Here is a 20,029-nt window from a genome sequence, read left to right as displayed (position 1 = left end):
GAAATTTTGACACAACGTTGCATTCGAATACGCACGTGTTTTTATATAATATACATGTCGAAATTCCCCCCAGTGGGGGGAGATGGACGGGATTAAGGCTTACCGTGAAGAACTCGGCTTCTATTATACTATTTTACATGCGGTTTTTTGCGTTTTAATAGGTTACGTCAACAGAATATACACTAAAAAGGGATTTTTCGATATTCCCCAGCGGAAAAAGTGACGGGATTAAGGCTTACTGTGAAGAACTCGGCTTTTATTATACTATTTTAGATGCGTTTTTGATTGCGTTTTAATAGGGTACGTCAAGAGAATGTACACTAAGAAGGAATTTTTTGAAATTTCCCCCACGGGGGAAGTGTTATACATTTATAATAGATACATTTTGAGCCACAACAACGCGTGGCTGGGTCAGCTAGTTAAATCTAATATCCTTTTTATTAATCAGTTCATTTTAACTTGTGTAAATACATTTTATCATTACTAGGGTTTCTCAAACGGGATCCCGGTCGTTTTTTTAACCCGGGAAATTTTTCTTGTCCAGGGATATCCCGCAAATTTTTTAAAAATTCACTTTTTTCTTATTTTATGTTAAGGTTGAGGAAAGTTTGCAAATAAAAAGTATCATTAACTCATAAACTGTCAGAATACATTTGTATTTATTAATTTTAAACCTACTTATTAGTTTTTTTAACTTTTGTTCGTTATGGCAGGTCACAAATGGTCAATAATCAATACGTAGCTTATTTGTGGCAGAACTCTCAAAATTCTTTACCAGTAATATCTGGAATAAGTGTGCTTGTGCTGTCTTAATTTTTAACCATGCTTAGTAGCTTCAATAACTGCGTAACGCCAAGTTGTGCAAATTGGGCAACGATACAAACGAGTACGAAGTTTGCAAGTAAAACTTCATACTTGCTTTATTGTTTTATGAACTTGCTTTATTGTTTTATTGAAAGTTTTATGCATACATGCATAAAACTTTCTTCATAACCTGATTATTAAAGACAAACGAACTGCCGAATTATTGGGCTATGATCTTTCTATTAATGCAGTTGAGGTAGACAAATCAAGAATACTAGAGAACAAAAGAAGTACTACAATCTCGAAAACGAACTAGAAATCTTTCAAGATACAGATGAAAACACATATTTGTCTTCTCTTAAATGCATAAAACACGATTCCAATCACATCAATTGAATCGGTAAAGGCATTCTTGGTAGCAAGACTTTTCATTACTAAAATAAGAATCAGATTGAGCGATCGGAGTATTGACCATCTTTGTTTTTTAAAATCGTATAAAAATTTACAATATTTTGTATTATATTTTATTTAAAAAATCAAAAATTACCTTCTAAGTTAGAAGTTTGATCTAATTTTTTTTTTTAATTTTCAACTCAATTCAAAGGCATTTTTTGTCGTTGCTGTATGCAGTTTCCAGCAAACATTAATAAATGTTTTCTATTTGTGAAAATTTCTACGTAATTCAAAGGTAATTTTTAATACATATCTTATACAGCATTATTAATATGATTTTGGAGGATGCAGAACGTATTAAATTACTTTAAAAGACAAAAAATAATTAAATCATTTGATTTCATGACATTTTGTATATCTTAAAAATAATTTTGTCCCGGAATTTTCCGGGATCCCGGGAAACAGTTCACTTTTATCCCGCGATTCCGGGACAAGCAAAAGACCGGGAAATGAGAAACCCTAATCATTACAATGGCCTTTTTCTAGTTCTTCCGGAAAATTTTTTCTAAGGGGAATCAATACGGTCCACTAGTAGACGGAATCCCGAGAGCTTGTGTCAGCCTAACCTATGAACCTGAAAACGAATCTTGACAGATTTAAAACCCCACGGATTTTCGGGGTTGTTCCAACCTTCATCATATGGCCAACTATTGTGGGCCTGGCCAAACCCACAAGGAGGTTGATAAAAAAGCCTTTAGTGCCCACAGGGCGAATAAAAAAATGGCCTAATTAAGCCATATAGATTACACAGTATATATATATATAACAATATTTTTTATTTTTAGCATAGATTTCCGAGTCGAAGATAAGTCAAGGAAGCTAGGAACTCCCCAAAAAAGTTTGAGGCAATCGCAAAGAGAAATCGGATTATCCGTGAAAAAAATACGTGGGACAAAAGAAAACTGGGATCTTATCTATCTATCCCGGTTAAAGTTCCACATCATCAATACATTCGTTAATTCATTTCGTCTTCCATCTTTCATTTCTAAAAATTGTAACAGGACAGTTAGTTTTTTAGACTGCAATTTGAAAAAAAATTGTAGACCTATAAATTCCCACTATCGTCCTCCGTCTGTCTTTCCTTAATCTCGAGAGAAATCTCGTTAGATGAAAGACGAGACCAGGACCGTGTTCATGATGCTCAAGCATTCTTAGCTCCCCCCACTAAGCCACTCAGAATTCTAACTTAGGTGTTCTGCGTTACTGAACACAGCCCAGGTACCTTAGGGCAGGAAGCCAAGATTAAACTATATACGAACTTCTAGTGCAAACCAGAAGTCATGTTATTTCAATTCAAAAATTTTCCCCTGAAAGTAGTTAGTTAGATGACTGGCAGGACTCTATTGCTAACAGGAAAAGCATGACGTATAGGGGCAAGACACTAGAAATTTGAAGTGGAGAGCATATATATTAAATTAAAAAATTATTAAAAATTGCAGTCCAGTATTGTGACAATGTCACAACAAATAATTGCTTGTTCTTTTTAAACCCTTTCCATTTTTTGAGTACTTCTTATCAAGCCAATCACAGGTTTGACAGTGCCTACAATGGGAAGTCCAAATGGCGAGGGTCTGGGGTCAACATCCAGGAGACCATCCCCGTCTGAAAAACCAGATTTGATTCCGGGTCCCTGGAGAGAGATTAAGTATTTTTTTATTAGAAGCTTTTTATAAGAAATCAATCTAAATATTAAAAAATTTTGATTTAATATTTATTTTCCAATGTTTTAAGTAATAATGTAAGAATATTGCATGTCAATATCTGTACTTTTGATCCTTTCCATTTAATAGATTTATTTTATGAAACATTTCAAATTTAATAACCAAAATTATGCAATGAAACAATAGTGTATATATTAACAAAAATTTATAAAAATACAACTTTGAGATGAATTTAAACATAAGAAAAACATTTAATCCATTGAATAATTCACAAAGTTCGATTTTTCATAATACACGTGAATAAATACAAAATTAAAAATACATCATAGTTCAAATCTTAAAGAATTGAATTATGCTACATATTATTCTGTTGGTTAAAAATGCTTATTGATATGCAAAATACTTATTCTCTGTTTATTTAATAAAATTTCATTTTTATTCCTGGGTTATAGTCATTTGGATTGGAAGCATTTTTGGATAAGTATATGTTTTTCGAACTGGAGTAGCACCTGAAAAGATAATTTTAACGATTAAATAATTTACAAAATTATAATTAAAAAAAATATTTAATTTTATAATAATGTTAGATAAAACTTTAAATATATACCTGTAGGAATGTATTTTTTAAAATTTTCCAAACAATTTCCAATATTGTTTTCAAATGATTTTATGATAGATACAGCATTTTCTACTTGTAAATCATTCTTATTTTTTATATCTTGAAGAATACTGAATTGGGTATTGACATGATTTTTTTGAAATTCTTTCTGTGTGTGTAACATTTTGTTATAATCATCATCCACTTTATTTGAAATATTGTATGCTTCCTAAAAATATATAATTTATCATAATTAAATTAAATAATAATAAAATGATCAAATTATAAAACTTACATTTATTTCAGCTTGAGTTTGTCTCAGTTCAAATGCTGATACTTTGGAGTATTCATTCACAGAATTTTTCAATTGTTCTACATTTTCATTTAAGTCCTTATATAAAGAAACAGTATGAATAAAGCAATAAAATCATTAGAGTTTCTTTCTAGATACATATACAATATTTAATTTAGTAGTTTTACTTTATTAATGTTAAGAAGAAAGTATAATTTTCATGAGAAAATTTTTGAATTAATATACATAAATTTAAAGATACTGCAGACATGATTTAACAACTTTGGATATAATCATTGTCTTTAATGAGCCATTCCATTTATCTTCATTAAAAAAAAAATTTATCAAATGAACAATTCAGTCATATTCATATGACAAAATTAGTTAATGTTTAGATTGTCCTATATTGTATGGAAATTAGCATTTTTATTCCTTTTACTTTTTTAAATATTCATATTTGATTTTATACAAATTTTATTTTTACCATTTGATATTGATTCAATATTTTGCAGTCAATATCAACATTTTATAATACGTTACATATTATGGGAAAAAATTTTAATCTTATTCTAAATAATAAATAGTTATTAATAATCAAACTTTTATTGTATTAGAACAAAATTAAATTATTTAATTTTTATAATATCCATTAAATTACTTACAATTTCTGTTTTTGAAGTTAAATTCTTAATGTTTTCCTTAAGAAGCTCATTTTGCATAAAACCTATCTTAGAAACTTCTGTAACCTAGTAAATCATATTTGAATTTAAAATCTTTATGTAAAATTTAAATAAAAGTATTATATGTACCATGAACCAACCTGTTGCATTTTATCATCAATTTCTTCATGCCAAGAATTAATAGATGACTTAAATGAATTTTCTAAAGCAACCGCAGATTTCTTCAAGTTTACAGAATTGCTATAAATTATATAAAAGTTAAAATCAAATTATTTTTTAAAATTCAAAATTAATTATCAGCAAAATACCTTAATAAAACTGTTTTATTTTTTTCTAATAGTAGTTTGGCTTGATTTATTTTTTCAGTGTGCTAAGTAAAATAAAATATAATTAGTAAGAATATTAGGAGAAAATATAATTGATGAGAATATCTAATATGTAATTATAAAAATAAATATGTAAAATATCTATATCAATTAATATGAAGTTATATTTGAGTTTTTTGAAAATTAAACATTAAAAAAAATAACTTAAAATTTTTCTATTGTTTATTAAATATAGCAGAAACTGCGAGTATTAAAAAAAATTGAATATATTAAAAACCAGTAGTTAAACCTTGATTGATTTTATATGAATTAACTTTTATTCTCTCTGAAATGTATCAAATCAAATTTTATCAAATAAAAAAGTTTTCAGTAATAATTTTAATAATTATTGAAACAAGTTTTGCTTTAATTTAAAATATTAAAAATTATTATTTGTGATAATTAACAATCAATTAAAATTTCTACCATATATATATTTATAAGAGTCAGTAACACAAACCAAATAAATTCAGTTTTTAATACATATGTTCAAAAATATAAAAGCTATAAAAACTTGATAAATTTTATTAACTCACAAATAATTATTTTTTTTTCTTTTCTGTAAAATTTGTTGAATGGGAGATTGAAAAATAGTTTCAGAGTATAATAGTAATAGTTTCAGAGTATACTACCAACAATGCAGTCTTTCTTTTTTTTTTTTTAACACTGCTTTGTGGGCACTAAGAGGTCCTCTTTTTAGCAAGTTCATTATGGGTTCAGCCAGATCCACAATAGGGTGGCTAAGTGGTGAAGGACAGATCTAGACACATTCATAAGGACCACTCCTAAAATGTACTGGAATTTTTTCAACCCATCTGGATATGATTCCAAGTCCACAGAGCAGTAGGCTGCTATCTTAACCATTTCACCATCTGGTCATCAGCAATGCCATATAATGCTTTTTTAAGATTTTAATTCGTGATTTTTCTAAATTATAAACTTTTATCCAATTTAATACATCATAAAATTTTTTATTACTCAGAGAAACTGCTAACGTATGAATGTATTTTCATGAAAATGAAATAATAATTGAGAAATTAACAATGCAGAGCCTTCCTCATCTTTACAAAGGATAAATTGTACAAAACACATATAGACTGAACCATTTCAAAGTAATGCCAAACAAACTACTGGATTATTTATCAAGCTATAACAACACTAATTTAATGATTAGATATAAACCAACTTGTCTAATGGTAGGTGATAAGCAGTAGTCACAGATTTAGTCCACTTCAGGCCAATATTTTCTTCCAGAATAGTCTAAATTTAAATTCAAAATTAAATTTATCAGTAGATGGTGTAGTAACTGCATATGTATAGAGAAACTGCTTTATATCTAATCATTAAATTAGTCTTGTTATAACCTGATAAATAATGCAGCTGTTTATTTAACAAACAGAAAAAATGGGACTGAATGACATGATAGAAAATTGACTTTATCTTCAGAATTTAATACAGTAATAAGGATGATGAATAATTGGAGAGTCATCAGAAAATGATTAACAAGTATTTATTTAATCTTAAATATTTCTATAAAAATATGAGAGATGTTTAATCCAAAACATTATGATAAATAAACAAGCAATAAAATTTCCAAGACTGTTAATGATGAATACTGCTGCATTTCTCTTTTCATTCTATACTTTTTCAAAAAACAAAAATACAGATTTTGTGCCATTTTTATAAGTTATAAACATGATGACTAGTTCCTCTATTAGCAAATTGGTAAATGTTGCTCAAAAGGAGCATTCAATAGCTTTAAGTGCAAAACCTGTACTAACAAAAAGAGGACAAGAAAAGCAATGCTTTATCATATTTATGACAGCTGTAGAGCTGGATAAGTAAGAAAAGTTTCTCATTGTGAATACCCTGAATACTTTATTTCACTATAAAACTAAATAATGAAATAACTGATATTTTCATTTATTATTGTAATATTGTCCAAAATAATTATAAAAAACGATGGAGTCAGACTTTCTATTCTTCTTTTAATCTTAAAGTATATGAAAAAATTATATTTTTCTTCCAGTTCTGACTTATGAATCCTGTATAACTAAAAAATTTTTTTAAAACATTGTGTTAACAATGAATAAAAAAGATTACAGTTAAAAAGGTAAAAAGAAATCAACTTGCAGAGAAAAAACTTTTTATTTACTTTAACAAACCCATGGGTTTGTTGAAGTAAATAAAAAGTAATTTCAAAAGTTAAAGTAACATTTGGAATTAATACATCTACTAAGTGATATTTAAAAATTAATACCTTAGAGATATAATTATTACAAGCTTTATGTTTCTCAGTTATTCTCATTGTATCTTTAATCCAGAAATTGACTTTTTCATTTATCTTTGTCCAGTTCTGTAATATTTAAAATTTAAATTCAAAAATTTGAATTGAAACTTTTTTAATTATAAATATTTACCTCAGTCATTTCTTTTGCAGATTTCTGTAAATTTGTCACAATTACTTCAGAAGAATTGCATCTCTGTTTTTTCTCTTTTTCATAATCGCTCTTAAAAGTCTTCATCTCATTAAGCACATGACTTTGTTCAATTGTATTATTTTGAACTGTTTTGGTTAAATTTTCAAACTGAAAATATTTATTACAAAATTTTATGTAAAACAATTAAAAACACATTGAATTTTTCATATAAAATAAATTATATTAATACTGTATATTTATATAATTTAAAAATTCATCATATTTACTTGTAAATGATTAATTAGTTTTAAACTATAAAAAATACTTGCATTATTCTGTATATTAATCTTCATTTCTTTTGTTAAATTGAAATTTTGAAGAATTTGTTGTTCATCCAGAAAACATTTTATTTTAGTTTTCAGATCATTCACAGTACCTTGAAACATAGGCTAAAACAATTTTTTTTTTAATTTTTATAAAATATATGTAATAATATTCTAAATTTTACTATTAAACATATTTAATAACAACTTTATGATAAGATTTAATAATGCAAATTGTTAAAACTATTAAAATTTGAAAAGAAAAAATTAAAAATTGCAATAGAGAAGGGAAAAAACCTTTCATTTAATCATAACTAAAAGTATTGATTTTCAAATAAGATTACTTATATTTAATTATTAGTTGAGTATTAAATAGATATTTAAGGTAATATAAAAATATGTGATTATGTTTAAATTGAACTGGAAGTTTTTAATTTAAATCAATCTTAGTTGCATTTTTCTTCCACCAAATAATTTTCCATTTTTACATATTCTAAAGTAACAATAAAGACTATAAGTTCTAGAAATATACAATAAGAATCAAAAGCTAAATACATTAGCAAAAAGTAGATATAATTTTAATCATTTTTATTATATAAAATATTAAAACAAATTTATTACATAAAATATTCAGTCTTACCATAGTTTTTTCATTAGCCTTTAAATGATTTTCATACCAAATATTTTGTTTCTGATTCTCAAATTTTAAATTATTTGTTAAATGGTCTACATTGTTTGTAAATGAATTATGAAATGTATTTAAAACATTACATATGTCATCCGATCTTTTTTTATGAATTTCAACAAGGGCATCTGTAAAATATATTAAATATATCAAATCTTTAAAATATATTTATTTATGTATATAAAACATGTTATACCGGGGGGAGGGGTGCAAAAGTAGGTATATAGTTGAGAATCTGAGAAATACAAATGTTTGGTGTTCATTATTATTATTTTCATTATCTTTTATTAGTTTGTATTCCTTATTTGTGATTTAATTTGTACATAGAAATAAATGTTTTTTCTTTCTATTTTCTCCCTGTATGTTTTTTTCCATAATAACAACTGTATACCTACTTTTGCATCCCCCTGTATATTATGCCAAAACTATGAATAACTTGCCAAAATTTTTTTCTAAATCATTATATGAAGATCTATGTTTTTGATCCATTTCTTCAACACACGTTTTCAATAAATTAATTTTTTTTAAAATACCATCTTTCATTTCTTGTAATATAATGGTATTTTCTTTCTCCATTTGATTTTTCCTTTCCAGTGTAGAATGTAATAAATGTGCATCAGAAGTACTATTTTCCACAACTTCTAACACCTATTCAAAAATTAAAATAAAAATTTAGCATTTTATATTGTTTAAATTTGTCAAAAAAAATAGAGCTTTAATAGTATTTTTACTGAAAATCCTGGGAAAAACAAATATAAATATAATCAAACATTAAATACAAATTATATATTTTATAATACATTTTATAATTAAAACGTTAACATTTTTAAATTACAAAATATTTGCCACCATCTTAAAATTGTTCTGATAATATAAATCAGACAAATACACACATTTCCTTTCACATTTATCAAATTATAAAATAAAAAAACTTATATAAATGAAATTTAAACATATTAATAAAGTAAATTACATATTTATTATTTGATGATGATAATTTGAATCATATTTTTGATATTCAAGCAAAATTCTTAAGCATATAAAAACTTAGTTTCTAGGAACGCTTTCATAATATCAAAGAGTTGCAATACTTTTCTTTTATATTATAAAAATGTGCCTTTTACTTTTTCAGCTATTATAATAACATGAGAAAATATTAGAATCATGTGAATTTGATCCTCCAGGTTTTTGCAAATCTGATTATTTTGAGAGCCTGTGAACAAGAAATAAATATTTCTATATATAACATCTCTTTAATCCAAAAATCTTGTTTGGTAGACTATCTCACAGCTTTCTGGTTAGAAACAGCTTTATTTCACAAATTGGATTACAAATGCATTTCAGGTTGGTATATGCACCTTGTATTATGCTGTGTTATGAAGTAACATTTCATAACACACAGCCCAAATACAATTTTTTAAATTTTATGCTAATGTGTCTTAGTATTTCTTAAACAAATTTTTTTTGCGGTAAACTTATGCAATTCATTGTTGGATTTTCTCAATATCATTGAACAATTATTTATTAAATAATTAATGTAATAAATCAATATAATAACTAAAATTAACATAAAAAAACAAGATTAATTTCATGAATGTGGAATTTTTTCTTTATTGTGGCATGAAGCAATGATTTATAACTAAAGATCAATGAATTTTTAACTTAAAAATGAATATTTAACTTCTTATCTTTAGGTTTTACTAACTTTGTTAATATATAATTTTGTGACCGGAGGGTCGGGGTCTATTTGACCCCTCGTCAGGATGTGACACCACCGAGTCGATCGAGACTCGGAAATCGCGACGCAAGAGTTCTTCGTCGCGCGAGCGGTCGGCTGAGCGGGTACGTTCGCGGTAGAGGTGGAGGTAGGAGAACCGAGGAAGTGAGTCACTCAAGACACCGGCTAAGTAACAAGGCTAATTTTAATAAGGGAGTATAACAAAAGTACAATAAGACGCATCGCTAATACGGATGTATTTTTAGATACGCGGAGAGAGAGAGTTTACAAACGATTCGCGAGTTGATAAATACCTTAGAGAGTCTTGGAGCCGGAGTCGGGTATCCCTGAGATGATATGGTCGATTTGAAGGAACAGTTCACAAGATAATCCGTATGGCACTATGGTCACGGCACTTGGTATAATCCCCGGTTCGGACGATGGCGGAAAGGGTTACTTCCACGACTAAACGACGACTGCCGGAGTTGTCATCGTTCGTTCGTTTTATTTTTTCACTCGGGTTTTTTCCATGAGGGTCGGGTGTCCAATACGTAAATTTCTTCTAAAAGTTCCTGGTGGCATATGTCTAACTAGATGGGTCATCCTCAATGAGGAAGCAAGTTCGTGGGAAATAATTTTTATGAGTTTCTACAGATCTGTTGATAAAAATGGTGGAAAAAAATTTGAAAAAGTTTTGATTGAACACCTTCGTCTTTTTGTCCGTCACATCGCCCCGGCCTTTCCAAAATTGTGCTTGTTCTAAGTGAGCAAGATCGATTTTAATGAGTACAGGAACCGTAGTGGTTAAGAAATTTTTCTCTCTCTCTTTCTCTCGAGGTTTTTATTTATTGTATTAATTATATTAATTATTTCCGTCATTACTACAGTTATCGTTACAATTAATTAGTTCCGACAATATCCTGTTACACGCGGTATGTTAAAATTCCTCTACAGTGAGAGTTTGAACAAGAATAGTGTACTCTCTCTCTCATAGAAATAAAGCGCAATGATGCAATTGTTTGGCGTACCTAGGGTATCTATTTCGATTATCCAGATGTAATTGTAAAATTTACTTTTCCTTCCTGGCAGGATTGTTCAAGTTGAGGGGGGCAACGGTAGTGGACAGGTAATATCAATGTTACTGGAGTTTGCAGATGAATTGGTTGTCCTCTTGCAAATTGGATGAGAGCATTCAACGCTCCTGTATCATGTTAACAAACTTTTGGAATAAAGCTTTATTCATCAAAAGTTATTTTAGTGGGCGATCGTCGATGATCGAAGAAATGACACGTTACGTAGCTACAGAGGAAGAAAGGAATTATTTTAATGCGTCCATATTGTGAGGTGCCTTTTTTCTGGGTTAGGCGCATTTGAATTAGGTTCAGCTCAAGTTGATTGAGGATGTTACAATTTAAGGTTGGGTGTGGTGTGTGTTTTCTTTTCCTTTTAGCTTTCCCGTTTTGTTATCTTGGGCTAAGTGTTATTTCCTCCCTTTGGCGGGCTAGCCTTTCGCTTGGGGATGCGACGACTTCTAGGCGTTGGGAGGACCCAGGGACGGTCTTCCACTGGTCCTTGACTGCGTAATGCATAGGAATGGGCTGAGGTTTCTTCTGGCTCTTCTCGGGTGGTAGGTTCTATGATTCTTCCCTTTCAGATTCGTCCTCTAATTCTGTTCTCGTTTCTGATTGCGGTTGAATTTCGGCGAGGATGAACTCGTCCCAAGGATCTACATTGATCATGGAGGGTTGTATGGTTGTAGGTTGTGTTACCGTTGGGCTAGGAGATTGGGTTAAATCTTTTGATCCTTTGAACTCTTGCCTAGCTGTGCAGTGTTTTAGTCGATTGGCATGTACTTGAAGTTGTTTTTTCGTTTGTATGTTTTCAATGAGAAAGGTGACAGGACTTAATTTGGATATGATGCGAAATGGGCCTGACCATCTGGGTGCTAACTTTCGTTTTAACCCTTGAGTGAAGACTACTTCGTTGAGGAATACTCGGTCACCTAGCTGATAAGTCAGGATTTTATGAGTTCGGCGATGTATCTTTTGGTGTTCTCTGGCCGCAGCTTTGGCATGTTCTTGTGCTAATTGATGGGCGTTAGCCATTCGAAGATGGAGCTCCGATGAGAAGTTATCTTCGACATTGTATTTAGTCCGAGTCGGACGAGTGACAAGGTCAAAGGGGTATAGTGGGTCTCGTCCGTACAGCAGGAAAAATGGACTATCGTTTGTAGAGGCGTGGACGGTAGTGTTATATGCAAATAAGGCGTAAGGAATCCACTCATCCCAATCTCATTGGTCCTTGGCTACATAGTGGGAAATAATGTCCACAAGTGTTTTATTAAATCTTTCGACTATTCCATTACAAGCGGGGTGATAAGCTGTGGTTAGCAGTCTTTTGATATGAAGCAATTCGCACACTTCCTTAAACATCTTTCAAAAATGTTTAAGGAGACTTTTTACCAAACCTTTCTGTGGCTAACAAGAAAGGTTTGGTAAAAAGTCTCCTTAAACATCTTTGAAATTAAATTGGGAGCTTAAGATGATGTTAATAACGAAGGCTTTGGCGATAGTTTTGCTATGAATGTCGGGTAAAGGTATCGCCTCTGCATATCGGCTAAAATGGTCGACAAAGACCAAGATATATTTATTTCCATTAGTTGTAATAGGCAATGGGCCTATAATGTCCATGGCCGTCCGTTCAAATAGGTGAGTTAAGGGAGCGAACAGCTGTAACTCCGCTTCCGCTCGTCTGTCCTTTCTTTTGTGTATAGCGCATCGTTGACATTCTTGGCAATGCGTCCGGATATCTTTGCTCATGGTTGGCCAATAAAATAACGTTCAAAGTTTTTGTTGCATTCTTTGTGCTCTCAAATGCCCTCCGACAGGAGTATCGTGGTAAGTATGTAAAATATATGGAATTAGGACAGATGGAACAACTAATTGTTCAAAAAAGTCTCCTCGGTCGATAGGTTGTAAATGATAAAGTGCTCCTTCCTCGTCTAAGAAAAATTGCTCAGTGAGATACGGATCTGGAGTGGGTTCGTCTTCGAGTTGTTGAATTATAGGACCCCATCGTTTGTCGCGTCTTTGGAAATCTCGGATCTGGGCCTTCGAATAGATAGGGTCGAGTTCTTCAGTCTCCAGAATTTGCCTGATAGGAATTCGGCTTAACGCATCGGCATTTTTATGGCACTCGCCAGCTTTATGTTTTACTTCGAAGTTAAATTCCTGCAAGAATATAATCCAGCGGGCTATTCGAGAATTCGTACTAGAGTCTTTGTTACTCATGAGCCATCTTAATGGGCGGTGATCTGTAAGAATAACGAACTTTCTTCCGTATAAATAGGGCTTGAAATATTTGGTAGCCCAGACAACCGCAAGGCATTCTTTCTCGGTTGTACTATAATTTTTCTCGGCTTTCCGCAATATCCGACTGGCGTAAGCAATCGGCATTTCTCCTCTTTCATCCTCTTGTGATAATACTGCCCCTATGGCCTCATTAGAAGCATCTGTGGCTAACAAGAAAGGTTTGGTAAAATCGGGGGATTTTAAAAGTGGGGCCGAGGGAATAATTTCCTTCAGTCTTTCGAAACTTCGGTCTTGTTCTTCTCCCCACTGAAATGGACTGTCATTTTTCAATAAATCTGTCAGGGGCTTTGCGATATCTGCATACGATTTTATGTGACGCCGATAATATCCCGTTAACCCTAAAAATGACTTAATATCATGTTTGTTGGCAGGTCTAGGGAAAGTCAATACGCACTGGATTTTGTCGGGATCTGGTCTTATCCCTTCGTCGGAAACGTCATGGCCCAAGAATTTAATTCGTCGCTGCAAGAAATGGCACTTTTTTGGTTTTAATTTTAAGCCCGCGGCGGCAAGACGCTGAAAGATTTGCTCTAGTCGGTGGAGATGAGTTTGGAAGTCCGAACTAAAAGTCAAAATGTTGTCCATATAGACGAGACAAGTTTTTCCCTTTAATCCACAAAGAATGAAGTCTGCAGCCCGTTGCCAGGATGCAGGGCTTCCGCAAAGACCCATGGGCATCCGATTCCAATGATAATGACCGTCAGGGCTAGAAAATGCAGACTTTTCTTTGTCTCTCAGGGCTAATTGCCAGAACCCCGAAAGCCGAAAGGGTGTCCATTGTTGAGAAATATTTTGCCTGTCCCATCAAACTGAGGGCTTCCTGGACCAAGGGCAATGGATATGGGTCTGTCTTGGTAACTTTGTTGAGCTTGTGGTAATCTATTACTAGGCGCCATAGCCCTGGCTCTTTCTTTTTGACCAATAACGCTGGAGCTGACCAGGGTGATTTCAAGTGTGATATGATTCCATGATCTAGTAATTCGTCAATGATTTCGTTCATTTTCTCTCTTTGAGCGTATGGTATTCGATAGGGAGGTTGATATATGGGAGAAGCCTCTCCAGTATTAATTTCGTGCTCCACTACTTGACAATACCCCAAATCATAATCGTGAGTGGCAAAGACTTGTTGATATTTGTATAAAAGGTCTAATAAAGGCTGTTTCTGGTTTTTCCCAATGTGGGACCAGTCGAATAATTGACCGAACTCTTCCTTGGTAAGATTGGAGGTACTAGATTTGTTGAGAGGACTGGGCATTGTAGGAAGTTTGTCTTCTACTGCCCTCAAGAAGATTCCTACCCTTTCGCCTTTCGCCAGTTTTCTCGGTTGAGTGGAGAAGTTGGTTATGCGGACCGGCACTTGTCCGTCTTTCATGGTTTTTGCCAGGATATCAGTCCCTATAACCCCCTCTTGACTACCAGTGGAGGACTCTATAACCCCAATTTGGCCCTTGTTGCTTATTCCTGATACGTTGGCCACCGTAATTATTTCGGATCTTGGGGGAAGGTTACAATCTGCCACCAGACATACCTCTCGAGGTTGTTCGGAATCAAAGGGCTTTTTCTGATCCCTGCTAACTTGGGGTAGTGGTCGATTACGAATCGAGTAACCTTTGGATGGGACCTGCGCGACTCTACGAGGTCGTCCTCTCTCTCCTGGCGCTACGAGATTGAAGTCGTTTGAATTGGAGGCTTGTCGAAATGGGACTTCCTCCCCTCCTGGGAGGATGAATGTTTCTCTTGCCAGACAAATCGTCAACTGTTTCGCGGTAATAATATCTCTTCCTAAAAGTCCATCACACGGGTGTGTAATCTGATCATCCACCACATAACACGAGTGAGAAAATTGCAAAGGGCCTATGTCGAATTGAACTTTTATGGCTCCGTAGGTGACTATGCCATGGCCCGTAACACTTTGAAACAGAGTCTCTCCCCTACTCCAGTTCCGTTCTACCGGGGTCACTCTGTGTGCTAACGATCGGGATATAAGGGTGACTTTGGACCCGGTATCTATGGCTAGACGAGCCGTACATCCGTTTATGTTACACGAGAGATTGGGCTCGGAATCTCGATTGAATGCCCGGATTTTTCCCTTACTTCTGAACCGTGAAGGCATTCCCTTTTGGGAGAGGTATGAGTCTCCTGCGGTCGGCCCTCACACGTTTCGGTATCCTTCCCTTTCAGGAAATTCTCGGTAAGTATCCCTCTTACGTTTCCGCCAATTTACCTTACTAATTCAACCGTATGTCGGGTTCCTGGGTGGTCAGGAGTTGGCTCTCCTTCGGTTGGTCCTCGACCCCCTTTGTACATTTCTAGTCCCATATTGGGGAGCATAGGTAGCATCTCGGTTCTCGATCCTACTTCACTCTAAAGGAGGATATCGGGGCCCTTGGGAGTCGTCGTCTAGTCGCCCTCGAACTGGATATTGGGATCGGGACTCGCCATATGCTCTAGGGCGCCAGAATCTGGGGTTTCTGCGTTGCGGGTCTCCCTGACTCCTTTCTTGAGTCCCTAATCGTTGTAATTGCTTCTGTATCTCCGCTAAAGTTTCCTCTAATGGCTTAGGAGTTGTACTATTATGGTCCTGTTTCGAATCAGTAGGATTATTTATACTTCTAACTATTGCTCGTGATTTGGCCGTTAATTGTTCTATGGTTTCCTTCGCTTATAGCAGCCTGTACCGCCTTATCGAACGTATCAGGATCACGTGACATCACGGGTCTCTTTATGCGGTCATTTAATCCATGAAGAAATTGCACTAATAATCTTTCATCTCGTTCCTTTTGTTGACATCTTCTAATAACTTCCCTTTCTTGAGCGTCCCCCTAGTTTGTTCTACCATTGTGTCCATTGCTAAGGTTTGTAATCGAACCGCATAGGTTTGCACATCCTCATCTCGCGCTTGGACGCAGGCATGAAATTTCTGCAATCGTAACGACATGGGATTTTAAATTACAGTACTACCTCGAATACTATTTTATTTCTTAAAATAATCAATGTTTTGGGTTGATTATGAAAATTCAGTGTAAAATTTCTATACAGATAGTTTATATTATCCTTATTATACTTCACTTTATATTTTACATGTTGCAATTATATTTGAAAAGAACTAAATTTATTTCCACATATTTAACAAATATATCAGGTTTTATTGAACTAGTTTGGAAAATCTGAATCTCATCCAGAAAAATTAGTCTTAAATCCATAAACCAGGTATCAAATCACAAAACATACTGCATTAGAACTAATTTTGATCAGAAACTTCAAAATATAGGTAAATATTTATTAAATAAAAACTAAAATTTGAAATAATAAACTAATAGCTTATTATTATTCATATAAATATTTTTAAAAATTTAATAAATAAATAAATATTTTAAATATTTTTACCTTTGATGCCTGATTTTTTAATTTGGTTTCTGTTCTCTTATGATGTGACACTAATTGCTTCACAGCTTCAAATTCATGTTGAGATTTTTGTAATTTCTGTTAAATATTATATAATTTTCAATATCACAAATAAATTGTGATCATTTTATTAAGGAAAAATAAAGACACTTACATTCTGTACCGAGCTTAATTTTTTTCTATCTTTTTTTAACTGCACTATTACTTTTTCTAAGTATGTTTTACATTTATTGAGTTCAATCTTTTTTTCCGAAAGCTCATTCTTTGTATTTGTAGCTTGAAAGCTCACCTGTTAAAAATTTTAAATCAATAAATTAAATTTTATCTTAAATATAATTTATCTTGATGTTATAATATAAGATTACTTCTTCCAACTTTTCCTGTAGTTTTTCTACTTCATTTGTTTTTTCATTGAAAGTTTTTCTTGTACTACTTAATTCATTTTCTAATGAACTAATATGAAAAAAAAATATTTATAAATTTGAGTTTATTTCAGAGCATTTAAAGTAATTATATTACAAGATCATTATACCTTACAAACTGTTATAAGTAAATTTTACATTTTAATTAACTTTAATTACATTCTTTTTAAATTAAAAGAACATATGAAAGTTAAAAAATGCATTTATACAGGATACATAGTAAAGTCCTTATACACCCATGTAACTGACATAGTTACAGTTATAAATGTGATATACAGTTATGAATGTGATATATAGTTATAGTAAAGTGTGTAGTACACTGTAAGACTAAGCCACTCACAACACCCCTAGTGGTAAAATTCAGAAGTTAGCAGTCCTATTTCAAAAATAATGTACAATATGAAAAAAGTCAATTACCAAGTTGTAGAACATGATCAATTTAGTATTAAAGGACACCCTATGCCATGAATACAATGAACCGAAAGTATGAAATGCTGATGAGCATATCAAGCACAAACAGTAAATTAAAATATATTTCTCATGTGTTTATTTATATGTGTATTTCTCATTTTCTTGTATCTTCATGCTGTACTCATTAGTATGTGTCCTGTGTTGGTGTATCACTCAGATATGGTAGTGTATAAAGACACTAGGCACTCAGTACGTATATAATGTATATACAGTAGAATCTTACTAATATCAACAAATTGTGGCCAAAACCTGCTCACATTATCCAAAATTATTTTCCTCCATGTATTTTTAGTGTTAATCAGGGGTTCCTCAATACATTATAGTTGGATGAACCTGTTATAGGGTGCACACACATTATTGGACGATTTGTTTGGGAGTACCTAAATGGGCACCTACCAGATCAATGGATTGGTCATGCAGTGTCTGCAGACAACACTTTCTGCACATGGCCACCCAGTCACATGACATCACAGTGTGCAATTTCTTCCTGTGGGGTTTTGCCAAGGAGAATGTTTACATCCCTCCACTTCCAATGATACTGTCAGAATTGTGGAGGCACATCAACACTGCCATCAAGAACATCACATAAGACATGCTTGAGAGGGTTTGGCAAAAATGGGAGTACTGCCTGGACATCTGCTATGACACACATGGGGTGCACATCAAATGCTTTTAAGGTTAGTATAAATATTCCTCTTTCAAATTGTGGTAATATCATGTTTCTCTTCAGTATTAATGAAAATATGGTCTTAAAAAATTACCCAATAATTTATATGCCCCTTGTATTATGTCAGGTTGACGACACCAGTCAGTTTTTTGATTCAGGTAGATTGGGGGTTTCAACCTCTTTTTATGAGTAAATGTATGACTGTATGACAGAAGACTAGACTTCATTTTCTATTCTTAATAACAAATTTTTAATTTATTTTCAGGGGTTTGTATGCACCACATATTTTGACCAGTGCAAAAGAAGGCACAACAGTCATGTATTTTGTTGAGAGAGAGTGATAAAATTTTTTTACCATCCAATTTAACTACAGTTTTGGACTAAAGGGTTTGGATTAACAAGATCTTACTGTATATACACTTTTAAATTCTTCTGGTTTTTACTTTAAGATCTGATTTTCTTCACATTTGTTCAGTTTTTACTAATTTGATCCCTGTTTATTATTAGTAAAATGTTTGTATTATTATTCTAATAAATTTATAAAAGTTGATAACTGATTATACCTTTGATGCAATCTAATATGAATACAAAATATTTTTCATTTAATTTTTAATATATTAAGAATTTTTAAATTTTCAACAATTAAATGCCTTTTAATAAACATAAGTAACTGAACAGTTTATTGAAATTCCAATATACTATAGAGAGCACACTGTACAAATTTAAAATGACAGTTTGTTTACATTATTCAAAAGAAAGTGAAAATACAATGAATTCAAGCTATATCATATTAATCAGGTTTCAAGATAAAAATTCAATTAAGATTATTCTTACTATTATAGATTGTATTTGCAATCTTTATTCTCTGACTCTCAAAATCAGTTTTACTGTTTCAAAGGAAACTGAACAACAATAACTATAAATAATTACAAATGTAATTGTATTATTGAAAGTTCAGAAAAGTGTAAACATATTTATACATTACCTGGTATTAGTGTTTGTTTTTAATAGAAATTGCATTTTAACTTAGGCTTATAAGTAACCTTAAATATTAAGGTATTCTAAATTCAAAATGTAACATATTAAGACAACCTTTGTATAACATGCAACCTCTACAACACATTTTGCTCAAAGAATTGTATGAAATCCTTCATAACCCTGTATTTCTGAGCTTTTGTTCAGGGAAAGCCTTGCTATTATATTTGATGCAATTGTTTAAATGTTTCCATTCTTTTTCACAAAACCTTGCTATTGATTCACTAGCTATTAAAACAAAAATTACATTAGGAAATCCCCAAATCATATAGATTCTGTGCTACGGAACTTGTGCTTGTTTGAAATGATTATGATTTTTAAATGCAAAGATTATTTAGAATAACCTTTTGCATTTAAAAATTGCTTAAGAACTTTGTTCTTAAGAATCATACTGAAATAATTTCTTTCTTACAAATTAAATTCCTAAATTATGTTCCCAATGAAAGTAAATATGAACTACTGAAAAAACTTATTTCCCTAGAATCAAAGATACAAATTCTAGATGTCTTTAAAAAAAGGAGAAAAGATATCATAAGTTTAAAATGTTTGAATTTAAGTGAAGCAACAAACCAAACAAATAAAAATAAACAAAAAATTACAAATATTATTACTGCAAAATCTATTTCTGCAAATTTGACAGGTTTTGGTTTCACATTTCTC

The 20,029-nt window shown here is 31.8% G+C and overlaps 1 protein-coding gene across 1 annotated transcript in view; it reads right to left on the bottom strand.

Moving 5' to 3' along the window:
• Nucleotides 1-3,145: 3,145 nt before the first annotated feature.
• LOC136974739 (kinesin-like protein KIF11) overlaps nucleotides 3,146-20,029 on the bottom strand; it is a 31,424-nt gene continuing 14,540 nt past the window's right edge. The window contains exons 11-24 of the mRNA XM_067269685.1: nucleotides 17,140-17,227; nucleotides 16,929-17,063; nucleotides 16,757-16,852; nucleotides 8,722-8,929; nucleotides 8,237-8,409; nucleotides 7,603-7,722; nucleotides 7,274-7,441; nucleotides 7,114-7,209; nucleotides 4,797-4,858; nucleotides 4,629-4,728; nucleotides 4,471-4,554; nucleotides 3,812-3,907; nucleotides 3,526-3,745; nucleotides 3,146-3,427 (exon numbers count right to left, since the gene is read on the bottom strand). Coding sequence (XP_067125786.1) covers nucleotides 3,354-3,427; nucleotides 3,526-3,745; nucleotides 3,812-3,907; nucleotides 4,471-4,554; nucleotides 4,629-4,728; nucleotides 4,797-4,858; nucleotides 7,114-7,209; nucleotides 7,274-7,441; nucleotides 7,603-7,722; nucleotides 8,237-8,409; nucleotides 8,722-8,929; nucleotides 16,757-16,852; nucleotides 16,929-17,063; nucleotides 17,140-17,227 — 1,720 coding nt within the window. The 3' untranslated portion in view covers nucleotides 3,146-3,353. The remainder of the gene's footprint in view (nucleotides 3,428-3,525; nucleotides 3,746-3,811; nucleotides 3,908-4,470; nucleotides 4,555-4,628; nucleotides 4,729-4,796; nucleotides 4,859-7,113; nucleotides 7,210-7,273; nucleotides 7,442-7,602; nucleotides 7,723-8,236; nucleotides 8,410-8,721; nucleotides 8,930-16,756; nucleotides 16,853-16,928; nucleotides 17,064-17,139; nucleotides 17,228-20,029) is intronic.

This window comes from Centruroides vittatus, unplaced genomic scaffold (genome assembly GCF_030686945.1).
Source record: "Centruroides vittatus isolate TY-2023 unplaced genomic scaffold, ASM3068694v2 contig_355, whole genome shotgun sequence".
Lineage (NCBI taxonomy): Eukaryota > Metazoa > Arthropoda > Arachnida > Scorpiones > Buthidae > Centruroides > Centruroides vittatus.
This window is presented reverse-complemented; position numbering and strand designations above follow the sequence as displayed.